Genomic DNA, 23,726 nt, shown 5'->3' with positions numbered 1-23,726 from the left:
ACCAGCATTTTAGAATTTTGAAGTAAAACTCTTGCTCACAACTAAGTGAATTTTAAAAACTGCTTTAGATATAATGTATGTTACTCTTCCTATGTCACAATGCTATTCCGTTTCTTCTCTTTTAAGGTTAATTAATAAATGCATTTTTTTGTGTTCTAGTTCAAGATTCCTTTATAGTCCAACCAGCTGAAATGCTGCATCTTCTGTCAATGAGAAACATACTTCAGCTAATGACAAACTCTGTGGATAAGTTTGATATTTTGTTTAAAATCTGGGGTCAATTCTTTTTTTTCCAGTTATCCCTAAGAAGACAGTCTGCATTTCAGTGAATCGAGTTCAAGTGAACAGAAAAGTAACTCCAGTAATAACACTGTAGATCCTTATTTATGAAAGACTCCATTTATTCATCTCTGACAGACTACCTAAACTGTTGATTAAGGTTAATTAGGGAATATCCTAGAGGAGAAAAGCAGTGATTTTTCTAGAAAAATCATCCCTAATAATGTATGAAACTGCATTTTTCTGTTGCACATTTAAAACACCAAGTGCTGTGCTATGTAAGTTATGATAATCTCCTTGTTAGTCTTGTAAGAGGAGATGTTTGGCCCCTTGTTTCAGAAATTCTGGCAGCTTTTCTGCTGTGTCTTATTACAACTTCTCCCAACATGTGGAATTTCATGATTACAAATTATTGGAGTTGGGGTTTTTTGAGTAAATGTAAATCGCTGTATTTATGTCTAAATTTCAGTGTGTTGTGCAAAAACAGCTTGTCAAATCTGCAGAAAATTACAAAGGCATCTGTATGGTACTTTACATTTCCTGCCACTATACAAACATTTCCTTCCAATTTCCTTAACCCTACAATGTGTATATGACAAACAGAATCCATTCCAAGAAATTCTGTTTTCAGTTGGTTCCTTTTCCCTCTTTTTCTCATTACAATAAATAGGCCATGAAAGAACAATATAGAAAGCTTGTTTCTCAGGGTAAATGGATCTTTTATTAAGGCTTGAATCTCAGTGTCCTCTATAGAAATCAGGTAACGAGAAACCTGTGAACAAAAATACTTCAAAAAGTGATATGCGTGTTCTAGAGGAATGTAGTGTAACATTACAGGCCGTTAATACTGCAGTTCTACCACACTTCTGGGAGGATATACAGACAGAATATAATCATGTCCAAATTTCACTATACAGAGACTTAAATTGTATGACAATTTCTGCTAATCAGAATGTTATTCAAATCATGTCTGTCCTAGTTAATGGGGCCTAACTTAAGCAGCCCTTTAGAACCCTTCAAATACTGATTTACAGAAGCCTTGTGCTAGTTAATTTCAATTCCATCATAATTAGTATGGCTAAATAGTCATCCTACTGACAGCCATAAAACCCTCCAAGAAATTCACATCTCATGAGAATAAGAACTTGATTAATTTGCTTAGGATGAACCCTCCTCGAGCCAGTAAATTTAGTACGCCCTAAGGAAACTGATCACAGTATGTTCTTACATTTTTAACTAGTTTTCATAGTCTTCAAGTTTCACCAAATGGATTTCCACTTAGATTACACCAAATTGTATTTCCACATATGACCAAAATGTTACCTTTAGAAAAGCAGTGGAAAGAGGGATAATTTCTCTTCAAGGTTTGCTCTCCCAAAGGAGAAGTTTATGTTGACTGAATGGCAAAATGGTCTGTTAGAGAAATGGTCCCATTATTCCTAACTGCAAAAAATATGCACCTTCAAGGTAAACCAGGAGGTTCTTTACCTGTATCTGATGAATTTAATGACCCAGAATCCATCATGTCTGCTCCTGTTATAAGCACAGCTAATAAAAATGACAAAAAATCCCTAAATTGTTTTGTTCTACTGAAAGAGAGGTCAAACTCTGCGGCTTCATACTCTTTCAGGTTTTCTGGCTTTTGAGATGACAAATTCCTTCTCTGAAGAGGTAGATGAGGTGGTATAATGCTGTTTAAGATGCCAAATTCCTACCCCTTGTGTACACAAAGTTATTTTGTCACCTGTTATGGCCAGGGTATGGGCACCTCACACCAATCTTTCTTATGACCTGTTGTTACAAGAATTTGTCTGCCTACCCTCTTGATAGTTTTAAGTAAGCTTGACTTTGACAGGAATCAAGTGCAACTCAATGTTACAAAAAAATGCAAGAAGTAATTTGCTCATGCTACTAGCTTCTTATAAAGACTATTCATTAACCTGAATCAAACAAGGAGCATTTATGTGGCCCAGCCCTCCCTCAGTAGAAATCCATGGAAAAATACCCACTAAATTCAATGGACAATGGACAGTCTCAGCTGAATATATTCATATGCACGTATGTTTCCAGTTAAACCTAATATTTTCTTCATGGACCAAGTCCTGCTTGTAAGCATGTAGGTAATATTAATAAACACTCAACCTTAGACCCAACATCTAAATGGCAACCAAAACCTAGGACTAAATTACAGTACTAATACTCATCTGGCACCATGTGTTTTGATTTACATTAGGTTCAGATACCCATCAGCATGAGGGTTCTCAAGGACCGGAGAAAGCTGGCAACATTCCTACCCATATTTTTTCTTGTTTGTGAAAAAACTTGTGGGAACCAAATATTGCAGGCCCCTTGTGTGCATTTTCAGAGAGCTCTCGATGTATAGCTGTACACTATTTTGCACTTTTGGAGCTTGGGTAGATGATTGTGGCTAACCAAAAAGCTCATAACTTCAACACAGCCTTAATGATTAATTTATGCACTTTACTCCACTGAATAAAGCAGGATAAATCACATACAGATGCTCTCATTTATCTATGTGGTTTCATATGCAAAGATACTGCAAGACACAAGGAAAACCATCTGGAAATGCACTCAGCCCATGGAAAAAAAGATCCAAAACACAGGGACCATCAGTTCCCATTTAGCTTTACCTGAAAAGAACATTATCGCAGTAAATTTCATCTACCAGCATATACCAGGATTTTTTCAACTTTTACCCTGGGCTTGAGTAACCAAGTAACCCTATGTCAAATCAAGATTTCTGTAATAAACAAATTCTGATTCTAACAACAGGTGAAATTTTGGGGGCTGTAAGACATAGGTCTGAAATGGAATGGGATGGCTTGCTCTTTAATCAGATTCCAATTAATGGAGTTTTTTTTTTAAGCTTCTGGTTTAAGAAAAGTTTTGCACATATTTCTGCAATTCTTTATTTTTTTTAGAATTTTAAATAGTAGGAGTACTGTGAGAAATACTGCAATCACAGTATTTTTTTAAAAAGAACTGTTTTGCCACAAAACATTGCTATTTTAGCATTGTTTGGCTGTTTCTTTGCTGCTTGTTTGCTTATTTAAGCCCAGCTTCTTGGTTAATGAGATAAGAAATATTATGCAAGTATTCAAATTTCAATTCTCTCAGAATTAGAACTAATTTAAATTACTCAATTATTCATTTATGATCCTTCTTCTCCTCACCGAGTTCTCTCACTGTCATTCAACAGATTAAGGGATCCAACTAGCTATTTCTTTTAAACAAAATGTAATTCCACATTTTGCCATTCTTATCTAAATTGAATAAGACAGTAGTGTGAGATCTGTCCACTGACTTTATGAAAATTCACCGAAAAATTAGTCTTCATTTACAAACATGACACAATCTGATTCAGAATGTACAATATTAGCACTTACTAGTACTGTAGATAAATGACAGAGAAACCTGAAGTTAGTATATATTAGGTTAGTATATATTAGGTTATAGATCTGTGTTATTTCAAAGGTAAATTTTGCATTAGAGACAAAATTTGTATCCTGAACATCCCAAGTCAAACATTTTATAATACCCTCTATGAAATGTGAGAGAGCAGTGAACCGAGAGCAGCATATTCTTGTTAATCATTAACAGCAGTGCGTGAAAGTGACAGCAAGCCTTTGCAAAGTGCCAAACATGATCCAAGGACTGTTTACACGCTATCCTCTACAAGGGATCTTTAAATACAACCTTTAAACAAAATAAAAGTCATTTAAAGCCAACTGGTCAATCATTTGGCATCAGGCTTCACAGGGTCCCTTATCCCCCTTTTGTTCAGTTAATGGAAAGAGCATGGATTATCACTTTCAGGTGCTCTTGCTTGACTTTGTGAACTTGACTTCCCTAAAGTCAGCAGGGATACTGTGAAAAAGACTGTCCCATCCTGTTAGGATACATCTGAAAGCAGTTATTTGCCAAATGGGATGAAATCTAGTTTTCCTACATAACATCAGTACCTATTGTTGCTACATATGGCTGCCTCACACTGCCAGAGTAGGGCAGCACCATTGTGTTCAAACCTCAAAAACAACCAAACAAAAAAGCCACTACCCAAAATTACAGCAAATGAAAATCACTGACTTTTCCCAAACACTGTGGCTAGCTGGCCAGCTTGCTATAGCAATCTGAAGGCTCATTCATTAAACCAAATTGCGCAAATCTACCATTCTTGCTTTATGAGTATATTGACCAGAAAATGTTAGTCTCCTGCCAGTGGAAAAATCTCACATTTTTAAAGAAAGATTTGAAATGAAAAGAAAGCTGGTTCACTTTTTCCACAGAGCTGTGAAAATGAAAGTCTTTGCCAGGTTAGCTGAGAGTATTTGTTTGAATAGCTCTACTAAAAATTAAAAAAAAAAAACAAAATAGGCCATCAGGTACCTAAATTCATACTTTGACACTAAATAACCCAGCCAGTTTACAGGGATGTTTATCAATTCAGCACTTCCCCAAAAGTGAAACAGAAAGTGTCTCTCTTCATCACTTGGGAAACTGAAATATTTACATCAGGGCATGGATATGACTTTGGATACTTGACCTTAGGTGCCCAAGTAATTTTCCTTTCAGAGGAATACGGTGGTATCTCTGGCTGCAGCCTGTGACTTGTTCCTACCACTGGTCCACACTGCTAATGCTGTTGGCACCATGCAGTGTTTCCCAGAGTTATTGCTTAACTCCTGCCTGAGGTGACTGTACTCCACATACACTTAATTTTTGAAGTATCAACTCTTTTCCAATGACCTTACAGACAGAAGCCTAACTGCAGTTGCAGAAGCCAGCAGGAGCAAGAGGACTCCTGGCTGTTTTACGGGAATGTGTTCTGAGGTACACAGTTAAAAAAATGTGCAGATATGTTAAAAAAACAAGATGTTGTTTTGCGTTCAGGTAGTTCTCCTTCACATGGCTCAGAGTATCTTACAAAATGGTCAGTATTGTATGCATCTCTGTCTAGTTCATAGCAGACTGGATGGGCATTACCGAATGGTAAGGATTTGGCCCTCTAACACTGAGCAGGAATACAAAGGCTGCTGAAACAGAAATCCTTCTTTTTTCCTCATCATTTCAAGGAGTGTTACTTTGACAGCCATAATGCAAATCTTAATGCTACCATCACTGCCTCTCACCGTTAAAACCTACTTGGTTTAAACAGTCACAACATTAAAAGACTGTAGTAATACTAACAACATAGTTACACCCTTAAAGGCTCATTTATGGCAGATGAATCAAAACTGGCCACTTCTCTACTGGCTTGATCTTCTTTTTCTTGTGAAATAGAAGGCAAGAAGCAGGTGGAAAATGAGTATGCGTATTATTGTTTCTGTCTCTAATTACAAGAATTGTGTTGTGCAATGAAAAGTTTTTTAACAGAGCAACAAGCAGATTCAGTAAAGTTCTATCATCTGTTGAGTCACACTGCTCCTAGAATGCATTAACTTTTGTCCTCAATATGAGATTCAGCAACATGAATACGAAACCTAGTCAAAAGGTAACTGCACTGCTTTAACCCTGCACAAATCCAAAGGCTCATCTTTGATTAAGTGCTGTACAGGCCTTTGCTCCCTAGCATATTATATCCAAAGCACACTATTTTTAAAGCACGTGCTATGTTGGTATTCATAACAGGAGAGGCAAAGGAGTCAGATAGAAGTCTGTTTACTGATTTTGGCAAAGTTTAGTTTTCAATAAAGAGGATGAGCCAGAGAAGAGTAAAAAGCAGTGAGAATATTCTAATACTAATTCTTTTGGCTCCAACAACTTTTAATATACCTTTAGGTTGCTCTTTTCTCATGTGGCCATGGTTAAACAGCTCAGCCTATGCTTTGGTTTCAAGAGTAAAACCCGAATCATTGGCTTGGCTTTACCTTCAAACGTTGGAGAAAAACAAGTGCAATCTGAATGAAAAATAAAAATACCAATTCCACTCCATTTTCATCTCTGTTTTCAAAAAGAAGTAGTGTGTGATCATGAAACATCCCCATGCTTTTGAATAATGAAGACCCACTATCATATTAAAAATTCCAGACCAAAATTTCTGCTCCTGTAAACTGGAACCATTCCACTGTACACACTAGGGATCACCAGCATAAAATTCAGTCCCAAGAATATTTAAAACAATTTTAAAGGCTTCTTATATGATGCATGGCAGCAAACTCAAAGACTTTTGAACCAATAAAATAAGAGTTTTAAACAGTGACTAAGGATCCTTAATCCTTAACAAGGCATGATTTCTTTAAGTTTTCAGAAGATTATTAGTTTTAAATGTTTAACATGTCATACAAATGACCTGGAGTAGGCCTTGCACAAATACTTCCCAACAATCTATTGTGTGAGTAAAGAACATGTTTCGGAAAGTTTTATTTTTCAAGGTATTTGCTTAGCTTGTTTTCCACAAATATTTCCAGCCCTTTCAGACCCGCTTCTATCTTGTCTCCCCACACAGACGTGTACATCTACCTCAGGTCTTATTTATTTTGAAGCTCTCTATAACTAATGGAGAAAATTAAAAGGACTGTTTTTGTCAGTACTGTTCAAATAAAACAGATTCTAAATATTTAACTTCATCACACAATGAGCATCAAAGGAAAGAGTAATGCTGGCATTCAGTCACCTAATATGGAAACATTCTTATTATTGCTTATGTGAAGACAGTTCTGTTATTGTTTCTACATATAATACTTTGTATGCTTTGGGTTTTTTTAATTTGGGAAGATTAAATGTTGTTTGATGACTTGAAAATAATGCAAAAGGAAGCTCAGGGCATGATGCTCCCATGAGGTTGTGAAGCTATTGCAAGCAGAGCTGTTGTTGATTAAATCTGCCTATTGTTATAAAGCCTTCTGTGACAAACCAATCAACCACTGGCATAATTAATGAAGTCCACAAGGGCCTATAGTTGTACTTGTTTTCAACAGTCATAAGAGCAAACACAGGCTAAAGCAGAGTGGGAAAGCCTGTGTACTTACAAACCTGCTTGCCTTGGGTCACATTTGAGAATAACCGCAGTACAGTCCCATAGCAAGTACCCTTGAAACATTTGGTATTTTGCCTCATACATGTCTGTTCATTTTGATACAGATAACACAGAGGAGAAGATGGGTTCTCCCTTGCACTTAAGTAATGGGTATCCTCTTTTTGTTTGTATTCTACATATGTACTTTACAATCACACAACGGCAAGTACAGTTTGCAGAATGAAGGGGAGGAATCTTTGAAGTTGTCAGTCAGTCGCAAGGAAAAGGAGTGTTAATCCAATGTCAGGATTTCCATGACTAAAACACAGAGACCAACGAACAAAACAAAAGACAAAAAGTCTAGATGCAAAAATTGAAACTGATAAAAAGGGTTTAGGTTGTGCCTTTTCATTTAGAAAAATGAAACTATTTCAACTGGTCAGTGAAACATCTTTTTTTTTTTCAGTTCCACATCCTATACTACATAAGTCTGTAAAGCTCCTTATTGTATTCCATAGTCCTCTACTACACACTACCTCAACCACCTCTCTGATGAAACTTTTTGTCCTGCTTGCATTTATCTGTCCAGACTGCAACAGCCCTCCCAGAAGCAGAGCCAGGATTTGAGCCCTGGAGTTCCTGGCTAGATTCCCTGAATGTAAGCAATGAAATCACGCTGTCTCCCTCCACTAGCTGACGTCAGACGCTTTCACATACAATACTTTGTAGGTTGCTTAAGTCTCCCCAATGACATCCTGAGGAAGTAATATTGGCACAAAATATAGACCGAAAAAGAGACTGAGCACTGGTCAATCAGACCAACAGCATTGGTGTTATGACACAGGTATTAAGTTTTATTTTAAAAACTCAAATGAACTTGCAGAAAGAAAACTCACAGCCTTGACTAACGAAGCCTTCTTGGTTAGAAAATCACTGAATTAATGCTAAAAATATGCTCCACTAGCTTTAGGATCAAACACTTAGTTGCTCCTGCATTTTGGTATCCTTCAGTATCCTGCAGTATGGATACCACAACTGGACAAGTTGCCCCTAAAGTGGTCTCTGAAATCCTGCATGGATAAGATATGACACCTTTCGAAGCTTACTCAATCTAGGAATCAAACTCTCTCTCCTATTCATTGCACGGTTCAACTGGGTGCTCCTAAGAACTCTCAGCTTGGGTTTGGAGTCACTGTATTTTCAGAGTACAGCCTGCAAATTCATAGAAGGATTTACAGCCTTTATTCCTTGATTATTCTCCTCATCAAGCTTCCAGTTTATGCCTCTGGCTGCTATGGTTAAAAAGAGAAGGTGGAAGAAAAGAGAGATGAGAAATTGGCATTACAAAGAAATGTCTGGCAGCATTTGAGATTGAAGAATTATATCTAAGAAAAAAATTGAGAAATATGCGGTCAAGAACAGCTATTGACAGAAGAGAAAGACTGAAAAGAAAGGACTGGACAGAGAACAGGGACTGTGTGTGCAATCAACACTGAGGATGAATAACAGAGACTATAATAACATTGCAGAAGGCTCCAATAAAAGCATGTATTAAAAAAAGGTAAACTAAGCTTAAATATAGTTTTCTGACTCCTAAACTTTCTTACTTATTTATATGGGGAATAAAAGGATCTGAAGCAAGGCATTTTTCCTCTAGCCTTTCTGTGGACAGGGGATGCTCTACAGTCACAAATAGAAGTCAAATAGGCTCATTTTGATAAGTGTATTGACATCCTTACAGCTAGCACTATGATTAACTATGTGACGTATTCTCAGACATGTGTGAAGGTATTCATGAATATTCAATGTTTCTGAATATAATTATGTTTTAATGTGACAAACACATCATCTGGAGACAATTAAGTTGTATATAAAGCAATAAAGAGAAAATGCTTTCTTCCGGTTTTCAACTGGCAATATAAGTGGAGTAGAGGAGCCCTTGTGCTGACAACACATTCATCAAAGTATTCCAGCTATGCAATAGCAGCTGGATTGATGTGGACTGTCCTATTATCACTGATTCAGGAGACTCATATACTACATGCTAATTACCTTAAGAAATGAGTGTGCTTCCAAGAGAGGCAACAACCCCATCATCAGTCCTGTACCATTAACGTCCACATTTAAGGGAAAATTAAATGAAAATTAAAAGAAACCCTCCAGGCCTGATTCTCATCTCTCCTCATAAGACTTCCAATGGCATTGCCCTTCTAACTGCAGCAGAGTCATCCTATTTGCACTGTTCTCAATAAAATGAGGCTTCATGTCTGCTGAAACTAAACCGTCCCCTCCTACAGTCATTTGCTATTATTATGTTGGACTGTTTAGTTAAAGGGATGAACTACAGGATGTATTACTACATTAGAAGTCACTGCTTCATACTAGAGATGTTGGTAAGGAAATGGAGAGAACTGACCTTTCAACCCACTGACATTTATACTGATATTTTTGGCTTTGCTGGTTCTCTGTTGTGTCAGCTCAGAGGAACTAAAAATCATGTGCTAAAAATGATTTTAGACTGCTTTCTAAACCTGATTAGAAATTGTAAGAACACTAAATTTGTAAGTCACTTAAGCTGAAGGACCCTTATTCAGCCAAACAGGAGATCAGTGAGATTAATAATTTTCTCATTACTTTCTGGCAGTTTGACATTGTGGCTTTAGCTACATGGTGGGAGTTTGGGGAAAGTCAGAGAGGAAACAAGATCTGAAGTTACTTACACTTCTGCTTACCAAAGCAATTAGGCAAGTAAACAAACAGAGAGGGTCCCTACCTTCTTTCCAGGCAGGATAACTGGACAGAGTGCTGTCCTGAAAGAAGGGTAAACTGCACATGACAGTGTTGGTCATGAGCCTCTGCAGCTAATCACACTTCTGACTCTGTTAAGAGTCTCCATTGTAGCAGAGGATGTGCATGAATTAACTAAATGACAAGGAAACATAACCATCAGGATCAGTCTTTGTCATCTCTTACATCTTTTAGAATTGTCCCAATACAGATGTGAAAATTTGGCCTAGTGACTGAGGGAGACACTCAATCCTTCCTGTAGTTTCAACTTGAATAGATAATGCAATACGGAACTATTTTGTACTTTCTTGCTAAAACTGTATCTCAGCTTTTGGGGGCACTAGAGGTGTTAATTTGACTTTTTACTACTCTGCTTCCCAACCAAACCTCAACTAGTTTCCTGCCCTGGTCTAACTGGAAAAAAATTCAAGGGCAATACAGATCACTCACATTTGAGGAATTTATGTATTTATAATGCATTTTAGTGCAACAGAAACTGCACCTAAGCATTCATTCAAATAGAGGAAATAAAAGTCCTTTCATACTGATAGGTTGCCTTTACTCACTGAAGAACAGAAGTGGTAAATTTAAGTAACACTAAGATCTCACTGGAAAACAACGGAATAAGGTAACACACTGTTTAAGTGGCAAAAATATATTTCTTTTCATAGCTTGTTATGACTATAATATTGTTGATTGGAAAATGTCTTTGTGACGGTCTTTGCTGGAAAGCCAAGTCTTTAAATGAAAAGACATTTTTTATTCAAAGTGTTTGCTTTTGATAAAAAGGTGATTTTTGAAATGAGAAAAAACCAAAACCCCAGAACCAGCTGTTTCTTTGTGTTGAACATCACAGAGAACACAAAATCCAAGATGCCTACAAATTTGCTGAAGTATCTCTGAGTTTATAAAAAGGGGAGGCCTTTATGTCCTGCATGTGCTGTCAGGATAAGGACCCCAACCTTCAAAAAAGAAGGAACTTATGAAGTTTCAAAATTACAGATCCAACAAGACATTACAGTGAACAATCAAGATTTTGAGTTTTGAACAAACACCATTCAGCTTTAGGAACTACTCTTTTGTTATTTGAATTTTTGTCTTGAAGATACTTTTTTTTAAGTGAACATGCTTAACTTTTTTTTAAAAAGTTCCCTATTAAATCACATGGTTCAATAGAAGGCTGCATTTTCAACCAGTTTGGTATATTAAGCTTTGCACTCCCTTTTTTCTTGTGTTTTGCAACACACCAAGAGAATTTAAGATCTGAAATTTAATTTACAGTCTTAATCTTATTTAAACATAGTTTTATTTGTAGCTGAATGCAGACGCTTGACCTGCTGTTTTTAAACTAAAACCGATATTAAAACTAGCTGAATGAAAAACAGCGGTCTGTCTCTTAAACAACTGCTTCTTCTCCAGTAACATAGAAATCCAGTGCATTATGGCAACAACACTATGTAGTACAACAATACAACAATGTTACTCCTAGGCAGTTATTCCTAGGCAGTACAGAGTGCAGGAAAAAAATAGCATCTAGCATTTATCTATAACAGTCTGATTTGGGACATGACAGAGCATGACGGACAGAGTGCAGTGAAAATGAAAAGCAAGCCAGTAATAATGCAGTACTTGAGGTACAGACAGCACCTTCCAGATTAAAAGATCTCAAAGTGGGTTTATGTACTTTAGCAATGTAATTTGACTAGAACAAGTTCCTTTGCTCTGATTATGACTTTTCATGTGGTTTTTTTGTAGAAAGGAGACTCTACACTGGAAACAAACAAAAAACCCAGTATATTGAATTAAAGGCAGGCTAGGGTAAAGGATCCGTGGAAGAAAGCATTAATCTGGGACCTTAGCAGTTCATGAAAGTAGACACTGCTGTTAAGGGCTGGACTGATGTCCAATAGCTTCATTGCAGACAGGTGGCCAATGCACACTCGTTGCACAGAAGTAAGTGGCTGTAGGAATTGAATTTCTCTTGCTTTTGTACCAAGCAGAAACCACTAAAATTTCTCATGAAGCCTCACAAGTTTCTGCATCACGTGGAAATTTTTTCAGGATTTAAGGAAAAAGACAATATTTTTGAAAATAATTAAGTAATGTATGAACTGTAGCACAAGCTGTCAGTCTCTTCAGGAATTCTGTTCAGAGGTACATTATTTGGCAAATAAGAATGTTGGAAGCCATATGTGATAAATCGTTCAAGTAAAATTCCCTCCAAATTAAGGCCACTTTGACTAGCCATAACCTGATTTACCAAGGAATGTGTTACATAACTACTGATCCTTCCATGGTCTGTATTTCCATTAACAGCAATCAGAGGTTTTTTGTGCAGATCAAGCAGTAGAATTCCATAGTTCACATAACTGGGCTTTTTCTCCTAAGTATCAGTTTGCTGGAATGATTGTGGAAGGTCTGGCAGCTCTTACTGTTTACCCTGTTGGAAGATCTGTCTTCTATATACCACCCAACAATCATAGTATAGCCATAGCCAGATCCAGTCTGTCTTGACTGAAAGTTTTATGTATTTCCCAGAAAGATTATGGCATTAGATATGATCCAGTCTAATATATTTCTGTGCATTAACATGATTTATGTGATTTTTTTTTTAACATCTGTCATTAAAATATAGACAGGCTGACATCCCTCTTAGGATATATGGAGCTTATTTATGCTTTTATGATTATGCAATCTGATGTCTGGCAAACCATAGAAAGCTGCGGGTAGGTGGGGGAGTGCATGTCTGAAAACTAAAAGAGAACTTCAAGGAGGACTGTTGTGTCATTTACTTGCTACAGAAAGCAATGTGATATAATTAAAAATGGTCAGGAAAGATTACTATCTTTTGGCATCAAATTTTAACACACACAGTAAAACAGAAATTATCAACCTTGCATAAAACAAATTTTTTTTCTTCCCTACAGTGGGGGTCTAATAAAACCTTGGAACATCCTGAGCATAAAGAGCATCAACTGGATGTAAAACAGAACTCTATTGTTTAATGGCTTAGGATGGGAGGATCTTCCCCTGTAGTGGAAGGAAAAAACTAAAGGTTTTGAACTAATATGTAAAATTAAAATGAAGATAAATGGAAATCCTTGTGAAAAGGATTATTAAAGATAGGACAGTTCTACAATAAGCATGATCCAGCAGCCTACGAATTAAGAATGAATCATAATATACAAGCACTGTGAGGAGGTCAGGAGGTCTGGAAAGTTTTACCTTCTTGGAAGAGGCTGAAAGAACTGAAAGAAAACAGTAATTTTCTTTTACCAATTTAGGACAGGCGAAGCAAAGCAAGACAAGGAAAAGAAACAGAACCAGAGTATGATGAGTAACTTTGTTCACAGGTGAAGAAGGTGAAGAGGGTGAAAAGTATTGCTCTCCTTGTGTAATAGCTAAATCAAGAATAGGATATTATCAAAAACTGCTGCTGAAAAGTAAGACAAAGTTCTCTATTAGGAACTAAGTCAACCATTTACTGATTGACCCTAATGGTGAGAACTAATAGTTTTAAAGCCTTGAGTTTTTCAGCTGCCAAGGGGTATCCTGCCACCAATATTCAAAAACAATTCTACTCTGAAGCTATTGTGGTTCTTGACAGGAAAACAACAACAAATGAAAGAGAAGGAAAGAGAACTTCCTCCTGCTCTTCAAAATATTTGAAAATAAGACAGTAGAAGACATTACAAGTTGTGACACATCTCCCTCCCCAAAAGTTTCTTAACAGCAGTGGTTTTATAGTAAAATACAAATCAGAAATTATTGTTCAGTTCAAATAGCTGAGTTCATTCGTGAACTCTAAAGTGAACATTTAGTGAATTAGCAAGCAGAGCCAACCCAAAGAGTCTGAGAAGGCCATAAGACTGTTGTTCTGGAAGCTTCCAGTACTTCTCTTTATCAGTTTTTCTTACCAAACTTCCTCAAAATGCTTTTCTCTTTAACTTCCATGTACGAGTTCCTGAGGCAACAGGCCAAAAAACAAATGTTCTACCACCAGCTGATGTCTTTTAGCACCCACAGATTTTACAAGGCCCAAAAGCCAGATCTGTGGTTATCACAAAACATTCAGACTTGCTGTAGATGTAATGGAAAATCACTAATGCCTTCTCTTGTGTATATAGATGACCTGCAGATGAGCCCAAGCTATGAAGCTCAAAGTAATAAGATATGGACTTGAACTCATCTAAAATTTGGTAGAGACTGAATGTCCATCGGTAATGGACTGAGTTCCCATTGACAGAACACATGTGTGAACTTAATAACTGGTTGATATGTCTGAAGACGTTTAAAATCAATACTTCTTTCCTTTCCTGACCAGAATTGAGGTTCTTAGAGCTCGATTCAATTCCATTTCAGGTGCTTTGGATTATTAAACCTCCATGCCAGAACATCACAGATTTATAGTAGGCTGTTGTAACTTTTAGCCCATGATGATATCAGACACAATAAGCTCTATGAAGGCCTGAGATGGATATATTTCAATAACTTATTATCATGCTTTTACTTCTCCAGCTACAGCTAGTGGCTGCCCCTACAATACAAGTTTGGGAATGGAAATCTCGTGTTTGGATGTGGCTCACACCTCACTTATTGTTGGAAGGAAACACTGTCTTTAGGGCTGAAAAGAGGTAATAACACGGAAAAAATGCTGGGTTTTCAATGTAAATCAGTGGTTTGCAATTAATAGACCAGTTCTACCCAGGCACTTCTCCTATGCAAATATATTTTCTATAATTGAACTCAATTTCTGAGTGTCCAACACAGGCATAATGCAAGAGCAAGTAGGTCTTGTCCTTGCATGTCCATCCTTTTATGCTCAATACAAGCAAATTTGAGAATGGACGATTAGCCAGAGTTCTGCAGGCCAGCACTTGACTTCCTAGGAAACACTGCTGAAGCAGAGAGGCAACAAGCTTTTAAAATACTTTCTTCCCCCTCTTGCCTGTGTTTTTTTCTCACTTTGTTATGATATCCATTTTGATCTCCTTCTAACTGGTTTCATATCTCAAATATTCACATTGAAAAATAAGCCTAATTCAAAATATTTCTAGCACACTTCTAACTATTTTGTAATAAATATGTAAGTGGAAACACACAGTTGGATCTTATTTTTTTCTTGCTAGCTCACACAACTTCAACTGCATGTAATTTATCTCCACTCAATACTAAAAGCAACATCTGGAAAATGCAACAATTAATGAGAATAAATACAAAGTCACTGAGCTGTTACTCAGTGTTCTGTCTCTAAGTTATTAATTTTCCTATGCCTAGAAAGGGATGGCTGTTAGAATTGATGTAATTGGGCAGACACACAAACTCTTACATTTATTTCCTTTGAAAGAAAATGGTGGGTTTGGTTTTTTTCATGAAGATTTTTTTAACTCCAAGACTGACTTTTGTCAGGATAGACATAGTAGGAGAAAGTTAATCAGGTTCAGTTGGGAGTATGGAACAAGGTTTTTCTTGGTCTGTTGCATCAGTCCTTTATAAGAAGGTAACTTTCAGGGAATGATTAGTGCACAGGGATCCCACTTGAACAATTGCCTCTGAGAAACAAAACAAAGCAAGCTACCAAGACAGAAACCTCACTGACAACCAACATAGTTTCCATGTGAGAAAAACTCTTATGTACAAATGCTTTAAAGCTGTCAGATGAAAAGGCAATAAAAACTGCTCTTGGAATGTCATTCTGTCATATTAGTCAGTCTCACTGGAAGGTTTTGCCAGCAGATTCAGACTATACAGACAGATAAACCCAAGCAGCTATTCGGTATAGATGTAAACCCATAATTGCTAGTAAGGTATTCTCAGCAGACATTATACCAACTGTTTTTATTTGCATTTGCAGGCAGCCCATACTACATTACTGTATGTGCATGTCACTGTTTTCCCAGATGGTATTTTGAGAATGAAACTCCTGTTGGATCAAGGTCACTGGGACTAATTGATAAAACCTTGTAATAGATTTTTAAAGCCCTGAAACTGATAGTTTGCATTAAAAAGGCAGCAATAAACAATCCATTGTGTCAGAAAATTAAAGAAAAAGCTAAGCTAAGTGTTCATGTGTGCACAGCTGAAGCAAAAAAGGATGATGATTTTACATAACCGGAATACCCAGATAAAGTGGCTGAAATTTGGGCATCTGTGAAGTCATTAAAGCCATAGTTGGAGGAGACATTGAATTCTGATTTAGGATTCTTCATTCTGGATGAAAAATATCAGAATCACACAATCTACTGCTCATTGCATAGATGTGTTCAGAATTATTAAAACTTGACCTTGCCTCAGGTCTTAATTGCAGACCAGGTTTTCCTCTGGGTCAACCTTATTTTTTGAGGGAACATGTATGGCTTGTCCTCTAGCACCTACATAAGCACAAAGATAGCAGAAAACATGAAGCTTGCACAAACACTGCATCACATGTCTATGCCTGATTCAGATGAAATGTGATCTATTAGGTGAACCAGTAGCGTGTAGTCAGAGTATGAATGGTTCAAACACTGAATGGTCTGGGAGTTCTGCCATTGACTGCCAGGAACACTTAATTTCTCCCCACTCATTTAATGTATTTAAAATGTAACACATTATTCCAGTCAAGTTCAGTAAAATACAAAGAAATGCAACAATTTCTTCCTCTTCTGTTTTGCCATTCATACTGGATTTTCAACAAAACAAATACCAAATTTACAATCACTTTATAATGTTCATTAAATGCACAATCAATAAATATATGATCAATGGATATATGTATCATTAGAATGACATGAATGAGTAGAATGACATACTATTAAATCAATTGAATGACACAAATAAAATGACATACAATTAAATCTTTGGAGAAACCAGATACATAAGAATTAACAATAAGAGAATAGAACGCAATAATAAACAGGCGAAACTGTACCTTGTCTTAGCCAATAATACTGTATTCAACCCTGTTTATTTATCTTGAATTATATTATCACCAGAATCTCAAAAGTCCTTAATCACCTACGTAAGTATATTTCAGACCATGGATGACTTTTTGTATCCTGTATTTAAAAAATTAATGTAATTTTACACGAAGTATGATTTGTTCTTTGGTGTACAGGCTTAGAAATTACTTGTACTTTAGGAATCTTTTTGAACATTAGAAATATTAACAGTTAAACTCATACTATTTATTTTTCATGGAAGTACTTCTACAACAAACTATTAGAAAATAATGGCTCTTAAATTCAAGCTAAGAAAATTAATCTGAAGCTTCACTGGGAATTGTGAAAAGGATTATATTCAAACTCAAAAAATGGCATACATCCTCTGAAAAAGTCACGCTTAGATCCCAAGAATCCCACAGGGATATAAACTACTGATAGAGAAGATATAGCACGGAAAACCTAAGAGTTCTACAGTCCAACTTGAGCTGTCGTCAGAGAACTGCACTTTCCCTGTTAAGTGATGGGAAAGTATCTTCTCCACTCACATTCAAGTTGCACCAGACTCTGAAGCCACAGTAGTCCTCTGGTCTTTACAAAATACTAAAGCTTTAAAAGAATAGTACTTGGATTTTCAAGTGATACCACTGTGGGAAAAAGTTCATCTAAAGCACCGAGACCTTTATATCGTCTAGAGAGTTAAACAAGTCACCACACTTAGAGAGGTCCAGTTATCTAGTTAGCTTTACAACACTGTTGGCTGTATGACCAGGTAGATGGCTCTCTAGACTCCACTGACCACACTGATTATATCTCCACAAACTACAGCAGGAGTTTAGACACTGAATACTCATACAGGCAGCAGTGTGTAGGCTGCTACATTTTGATGTCTTAACTGGAACCCATATAGTCCCGTATTCAATGTTTCTTGCTTATCTGTAATAGCTGTTGCTATAATTCTTGTTTGTGTCAATCTGATGTGACCAACCCACAATATTTTCTGTGAAATGGAGAAAGAAATGAGGAGTGCAGGGATATTCACAAAATATCTGCAAAGGCACTAATGCATATGTATAAAACATAAACTCAGCAAAAACTACATTATTTTAGCAGTGAGATGAATACTTTTTCCTAATTATGGAAAGAAAAAGTATTTTGAAAATCATCTTCAGTGTACGAAAAGAGCAGAAATGGAGATAAACCACTCTAAACAAAGTTATTTTACCATGACCCAAAGTTGATGGGGTTTTTGCCAGGAGTAACATTTTGTCCTCAAAAACTAATAGGTTAAATATCACTCCACAAATGCCTTTAGTGAGCAGCAAAGTCTTATTTCTCTGAGCCAACAAAAAGAATACGCACTAGAAAGTCATTATAAAAAATGGATATATAATCCACTAATTCCTTGCCTTGCACATGTAAGTCTTGCAAATGCCATTACTTCATGCTAAATTAATTTAGGCTAATTTAATCAAATGAATGCACTGGATAACTAATATAAACTAGAATTTCCTGAGCCATTGTTTTCTATCTTCCAAAGACTGAAAGCTTATGCAGATTTTACCAGCTACTTGTAACTGGCAGGTCATTAGTAATGTAGCAAAAGCAAACCACTTCAGGATGTGTACAACAAATTTATTTTGTTTATTTGTGATGCTTAGCTCACAAAAAACTTTCTCAGGTCACGAGAAGTTCCTTTATGATAATACTATGTTGATCATGACATACTAGACATATATTCAGGTAAAAACTAGAGAAAAAAAATGCAGACTAAAATAGACAGCTTTTAAGTAGGATATTTGTAGCCTGCCTGAAATTTTGGGGGGTTTTTGTTGGTGTTTGTTTGTTTGTTTGTTTGTTTTTTGGTTAAAGTTATATACTATAGGCAGGGCTAGATGATAGTGTTATTTCCACCTCAAGAATTTCTTTGAAAGCACTTGGGATAGTATAAAACAACAAAAGAAAATGTAGCCCATTATGACTAAATTTGGCTTCATTTTTTGTCTTATAAACACAGTTCCTATGCAAAGATAAATTCTGTTCACTTTACTCAGACAAATACTTTTCAATAAGCTTTCTGGTGTTTGTATGACCAAGTCTGAATCAGAGTTTGCTAAGAAAACTGAGTAAAGAAGACATCTATATTTATTCTTTATATTGAAGCTTGGAAGTGGGAAGGTGGTTAGTTTAAAATCCAGCGTATTCAGTGACAAGGTCTTTTCTGTTATGTGCACATAACAGTCCAGAGTTCATTCCCTGTGGATGTTCCCAAAAGCCTTGGCACAGCTCTGAGAGGTAATAAAGGGAAAATCTTACTTAGTTTTTTGAAGACCTTAAAAACATGTTTACTGAATATCAGTTCTGTTCAGCCAGCAAAAACTACTTGTAAATATTCAGTCACTGACACATATTATACCTGGGAGTCTGGAAGAGAAATACTGTACCACAACTGTTGAAAACGTTTTTAGCACCTAGATTCACCTTGGTTGATTATGTCATTTTACATATACAAGAGAAGATACAGCAGAGAGTGCAGTAGTCCCTTCTGGCACATCAGGTAGCTACAGATTACAGCAAGTTTGGCTACATAGTGTCTCTTGACTTACTTCTGCTAATCTGGGTACAGCACCACAGCTGTGAGCAAGTCCTATTCGCAAGTCCAATACAATGATGCTTTTGATGCTAATGCACTATGGGCTATCAGTCACAAGACAGATAAACTATGCTCCTGGTTTGTCTTCTTTTGCAAATTTGTCTTTAGATGGACTGGAGGTAACAAGTTCCAAAAATAAACCCATCTTTTATTTTAGGTGGGTGTGGGTGTGTGTGCCGAAGATTGGGCTTCCAATAGCTGTGCTGCAAACTCAAGAAGTCTTGCTTTAGATCAAGTCTCTAGCACTACAAAAATTAAACACTCCTAAAAGTGACCAATTTCTATGCACGAATTTTACACAACAGAAATCCCAAAGGAATTCTGTTCTTGCTTACTCTGACTAAAGAAAGGACAGAATAAATCTTCAGCACTGAAAGTATTTGCTTCAAACTCTTGTCTACACTGTATTTAAGTTCCCTCTTTTAAGTACTTTCTGGAGAATCAAAGAGAGGAACAAGTATTAATAATTATTGCTCTGATGTTAAATATAGCATTTATAAAGGAATCTGTAAACCTCTTAGTAAGGATATGCCTTGTTTTCTTTCTTATGTTGACTATTTGTCTTTCTTTTAATCCTTTTGGACTTCAATTCAGTAAAATATTTAAGCACAGTATTTAGTGTAAAGCATAACTTCAGTTTCCACTGGATTTGAAGTGTGGTTTTGGGTGATTTACTGAATCATAGCCTGCATTATTAATGTTTCTTTTCAAACTCAACATTTTTCCAGAGAAAATGAAACCAGGAAGATTCTCTAAAGTTTATCCTATTGAAAGGAAGGAACAGTGACAAAGGTATAAAATTTATAATCCACCTAAGTACTGAATGTATCTGAATATTATAGAGACTTCAGTCTTAGGACATTCACCTGACATTCCTAATCCAGGTCCGCTAAGCTCAGTTATGAAGAGTGGTGAAAATAAGTAAAACCAGAATTCAGCAATTATTTTCAAAAAGCAACATCATTAATTCACTCTAAGCTGGTGATCAGTCTGTAAATAATAGGTGATTGATGTAGCAAAAAGCTGATAACACTGTTTTTCAAAATCCTGTTTGCTGACAACTGGTTTTTGAGGGAGTTTGTTTTTTTCCAGTTTGTCTCCTAAGATTTACCACTGAACAAATGTAGCCCACACTGTCATTTTAAGGGCACCTTCTTGCTACACATCACCTCCAAGAAAAAGAGATAACAAAGAGACAGAGAACAAAAGGGACTGCAAAAACTAAATGTCAAATCCAGTAACAGGTGCAAACAGATGCGAGCCAGAGACTTTAGTGGACAAGTATCATTTTAGCCAAATAAAGTCTGGACAAAAATACTCCTCTATGAAAAGAAATTATGATGCATGAGCTTACTAAATCACCATCACACAAATCATTAAGTCACTATCCTACAGTGAGAGTGGAAGCATAATGGTTATTAAAATGGCTTCATGCATGTCTTCACAGGAGCTTTGCAAAGTAAGGGCAACATAAGTTTCTTACCTGAGCTTTTATTGGTTTTGTTTTGTCTGCTCTTTACTTGTTCAGTCCACAGTGTGGGATAACGAGAGGCTATATCTAGAAAAAAAAGGCAACAGAAAATAGCTTACAAATGTTAACATTTTTTAAATGTTACTAGCAACTAAGGGGCTAGTTTTATAGATACATAGGTCTTAAAAAAAAAGGTACGCTGGTTTTTATTAGGACAGTCAAAACCTTTATACATAAAAAGGCATGAATAATCCCTTCCTTATCCCATTTGTACCAAAGGTTGAAAAAATACTTTTAGACTAAAATTACGTTTAATTAGAATAAAAATCTCCTATTGTGGACTCAAAATATGCAATGACTTTAGATCAGATTCTGCAAGATTTGTAAAGAGTGGTAAGGCAGCCACAACATAAAACTATTATTGCATGCAGGCCCTGAGCTTTACATTTACTGAGCACCAAAATTCTCCAGAGGCAAGTAAGCCTGACAAAGCATCAACCTTAATAGTAATACTACTAGGCAATATGCTGAGAGTAGAATTTACCCTTTAATTTCTTTATTTGAACATATAATTTTAACCTGCACTTTGGCTCAAGTTTAAAACCTGTATCTGCCCTCAACAGTGACAATTAAATTTGCTGATGCTGGTGTCCACAGCTACAGTTTCATCTCAAATCAATCCCACAAAATTCACTGTTTGTAAGTAAAGATTCTATCACGTTTGTTGTCTTTGCCATTCCTGAAAAAGGTACAGATGCTTGCAATTCTTGCAATTTCTTGCAACTACCCCAGCAATTGCAAATACTCTTAAGGTAGCATTTGATGTTATGGAATACAATCCCTAACTGCATAGTTTAATACCACACTGTTAAGTTTGCTCACCTTCTTCATCACCTTGAGGCTGAGTCTCCAGTGCGGGAGCTGAGGCATCATCTGAATTCAGAATGGAAAAGATTTGCAAGGAGACTACAATTATGAGAGTAAGCTAAATAAGTGTACATACATAATTGATAATAATGATTTGCACATAGCCCCGGCCAGTAAACAAACAATAATTAAAACATTTTTTTATAGACATTACACAACACAGATATATTACATACACAAACTATATTTTATAAATGGATGGTTTTTGAGGTTGTGGCTGACGAATTTATTGCAGGGTCTTTCATGATGCATGAAGTGATCAAGTTGCTCTCTGGACTGTAATTCTTCATTTCTAATACTGAACATTGATACCTATGGATTTCAACTGATAAATTACCATTTATAAATAAGTAATTAGATAAATGTTTAGAATAAGTAAAACCTGTGAAAGCAAAAACAGTGGGGAGAATGAGTGGCTGCAGACAACTGGATGCCTTAAAATGAAAGGTTTTTTTCAGCACAGCAGGATCTATTTAAGAGTCAAGCAGATTTTTTAAGCAAGATTCAAAGATTTTATAAGTAAGGTTCACAGACTGTATAACCAGAATATTGTTTGCACAACCGTTATCATCTGGTCATCCTTCTCCATCCATCCACTACCAACCATTACTGAAAGAAAAAAGGGAAGAAAAATTACAAAAAATGACAAGAAGATGTAATCTTAAATTCAGTAAAACACAGTGGACATAGCGCTGGAAAAGACAAATTCAACATTAAAAAAATTATTCAAATTAACATTTGCTAGGAAGAGCATTACCAAAGATCCATCTTTACCTTATTATGTTATTGCTGTTTAAATTATTGACAATATTGGGTCAATATGATTCAGGAGGCCATGCTAGTACAGATTTTCTAGGCATTGTTGTTTCCTGCAGCATGGAACTAACCCTAACACTAAGGTAAATAGTAAATGCAGAGGTTTTATTACTATTTCTTGCAGGTTCACAATTGGAGATCAGACCAAAATAGTTACTAGATTGTTTTCCTGTAATTTTCACGGAAGATATAATCAAAGGTAACCTGTCATATAGCCTTACCAGTGCAAAAGAGAGCAGCAGCTTTAAGGCTAACACACTATCTCTTTCCCTTTCTTCTTGCTACTGCAACCCAAGAGAGCCTGCTATTCTCTTTGCTGTCTGCATTACTATTTTCTTAAATCTGCCTTGTCTTTATGCAAACCATGCAGAGAATTTGGGGGCATTCTGACCTTCACCCTAGAGGTCACAGCCTAGTACACAGCAAATACAAATACCAAGTAAATACTGATAGCAGGTAAAACTGAATTTTCATCCAAGGAATAGTGACCTCCATGTTCCTCGCAAAACCAAAGCAGCAGCAATAAGAGCTTATTTCAATGTAAAATGATTTAACCAAGGAATAAAGAGATTTCTTTTAAGAGTGCTCATTCTTCATGTCCACAAAATGGCAGGGTTCTCTTCTCCAATGTCATAAGAGACTGTCACTTCTCATTAATTTTGCTGGAATTTTTGTGGTGTCCTCTGGGTGGTGGAATAAGACCATTGTTTAATTTCAGAGGGGCTATCGAGTATCCTAGTGTACTGAAAATCAAGACATATATTTAGATCATCAATCAGTATGTGATTCAGAAAACCCAGAATTACTAAGGGTAACTTATCTACAAAGGGGAGATATTACCAAGAGCCAAGCCAGAAATTCAAACCAGCATTTAAATGACATTTTTCAAATCATCTT

The 23,726-nt window shown here is 36.3% G+C and overlaps 1 protein-coding gene across 1 annotated transcript in view; it reads right to left on the bottom strand.

The window, feature by feature from the left end:
- Positions 1-23,726, bottom strand: part of SMOC2 (SPARC related modular calcium binding 2) — a 104,382-nt gene that overhangs the window by 49,408 nt on the left and 31,248 nt on the right. Inside the window, exons 6-7 of the mRNA XM_027906686.1 lie at positions 21,969-22,019; positions 21,099-21,173 (exon numbers count right to left, since the gene is read on the bottom strand). Coding sequence (XP_027762487.1) covers positions 21,099-21,173; positions 21,969-22,019 — 126 coding nt within the window. The remainder of the gene's footprint in view (positions 1-21,098; positions 21,174-21,968; positions 22,020-23,726) is intronic.

Source organism: Empidonax traillii, unplaced genomic scaffold (genome assembly GCF_003031625.1).
Source record: "Empidonax traillii isolate 1590-97213 ecotype Southwest subspecies unplaced genomic scaffold, ASM303162v1 scaffold1341:size140431, whole genome shotgun sequence".
In the NCBI taxonomy this organism is placed as follows: domain Eukaryota; kingdom Metazoa; phylum Chordata; class Aves; order Passeriformes; family Tyrannidae; genus Empidonax; species Empidonax traillii.
This window is presented reverse-complemented; position numbering and strand designations above follow the sequence as displayed.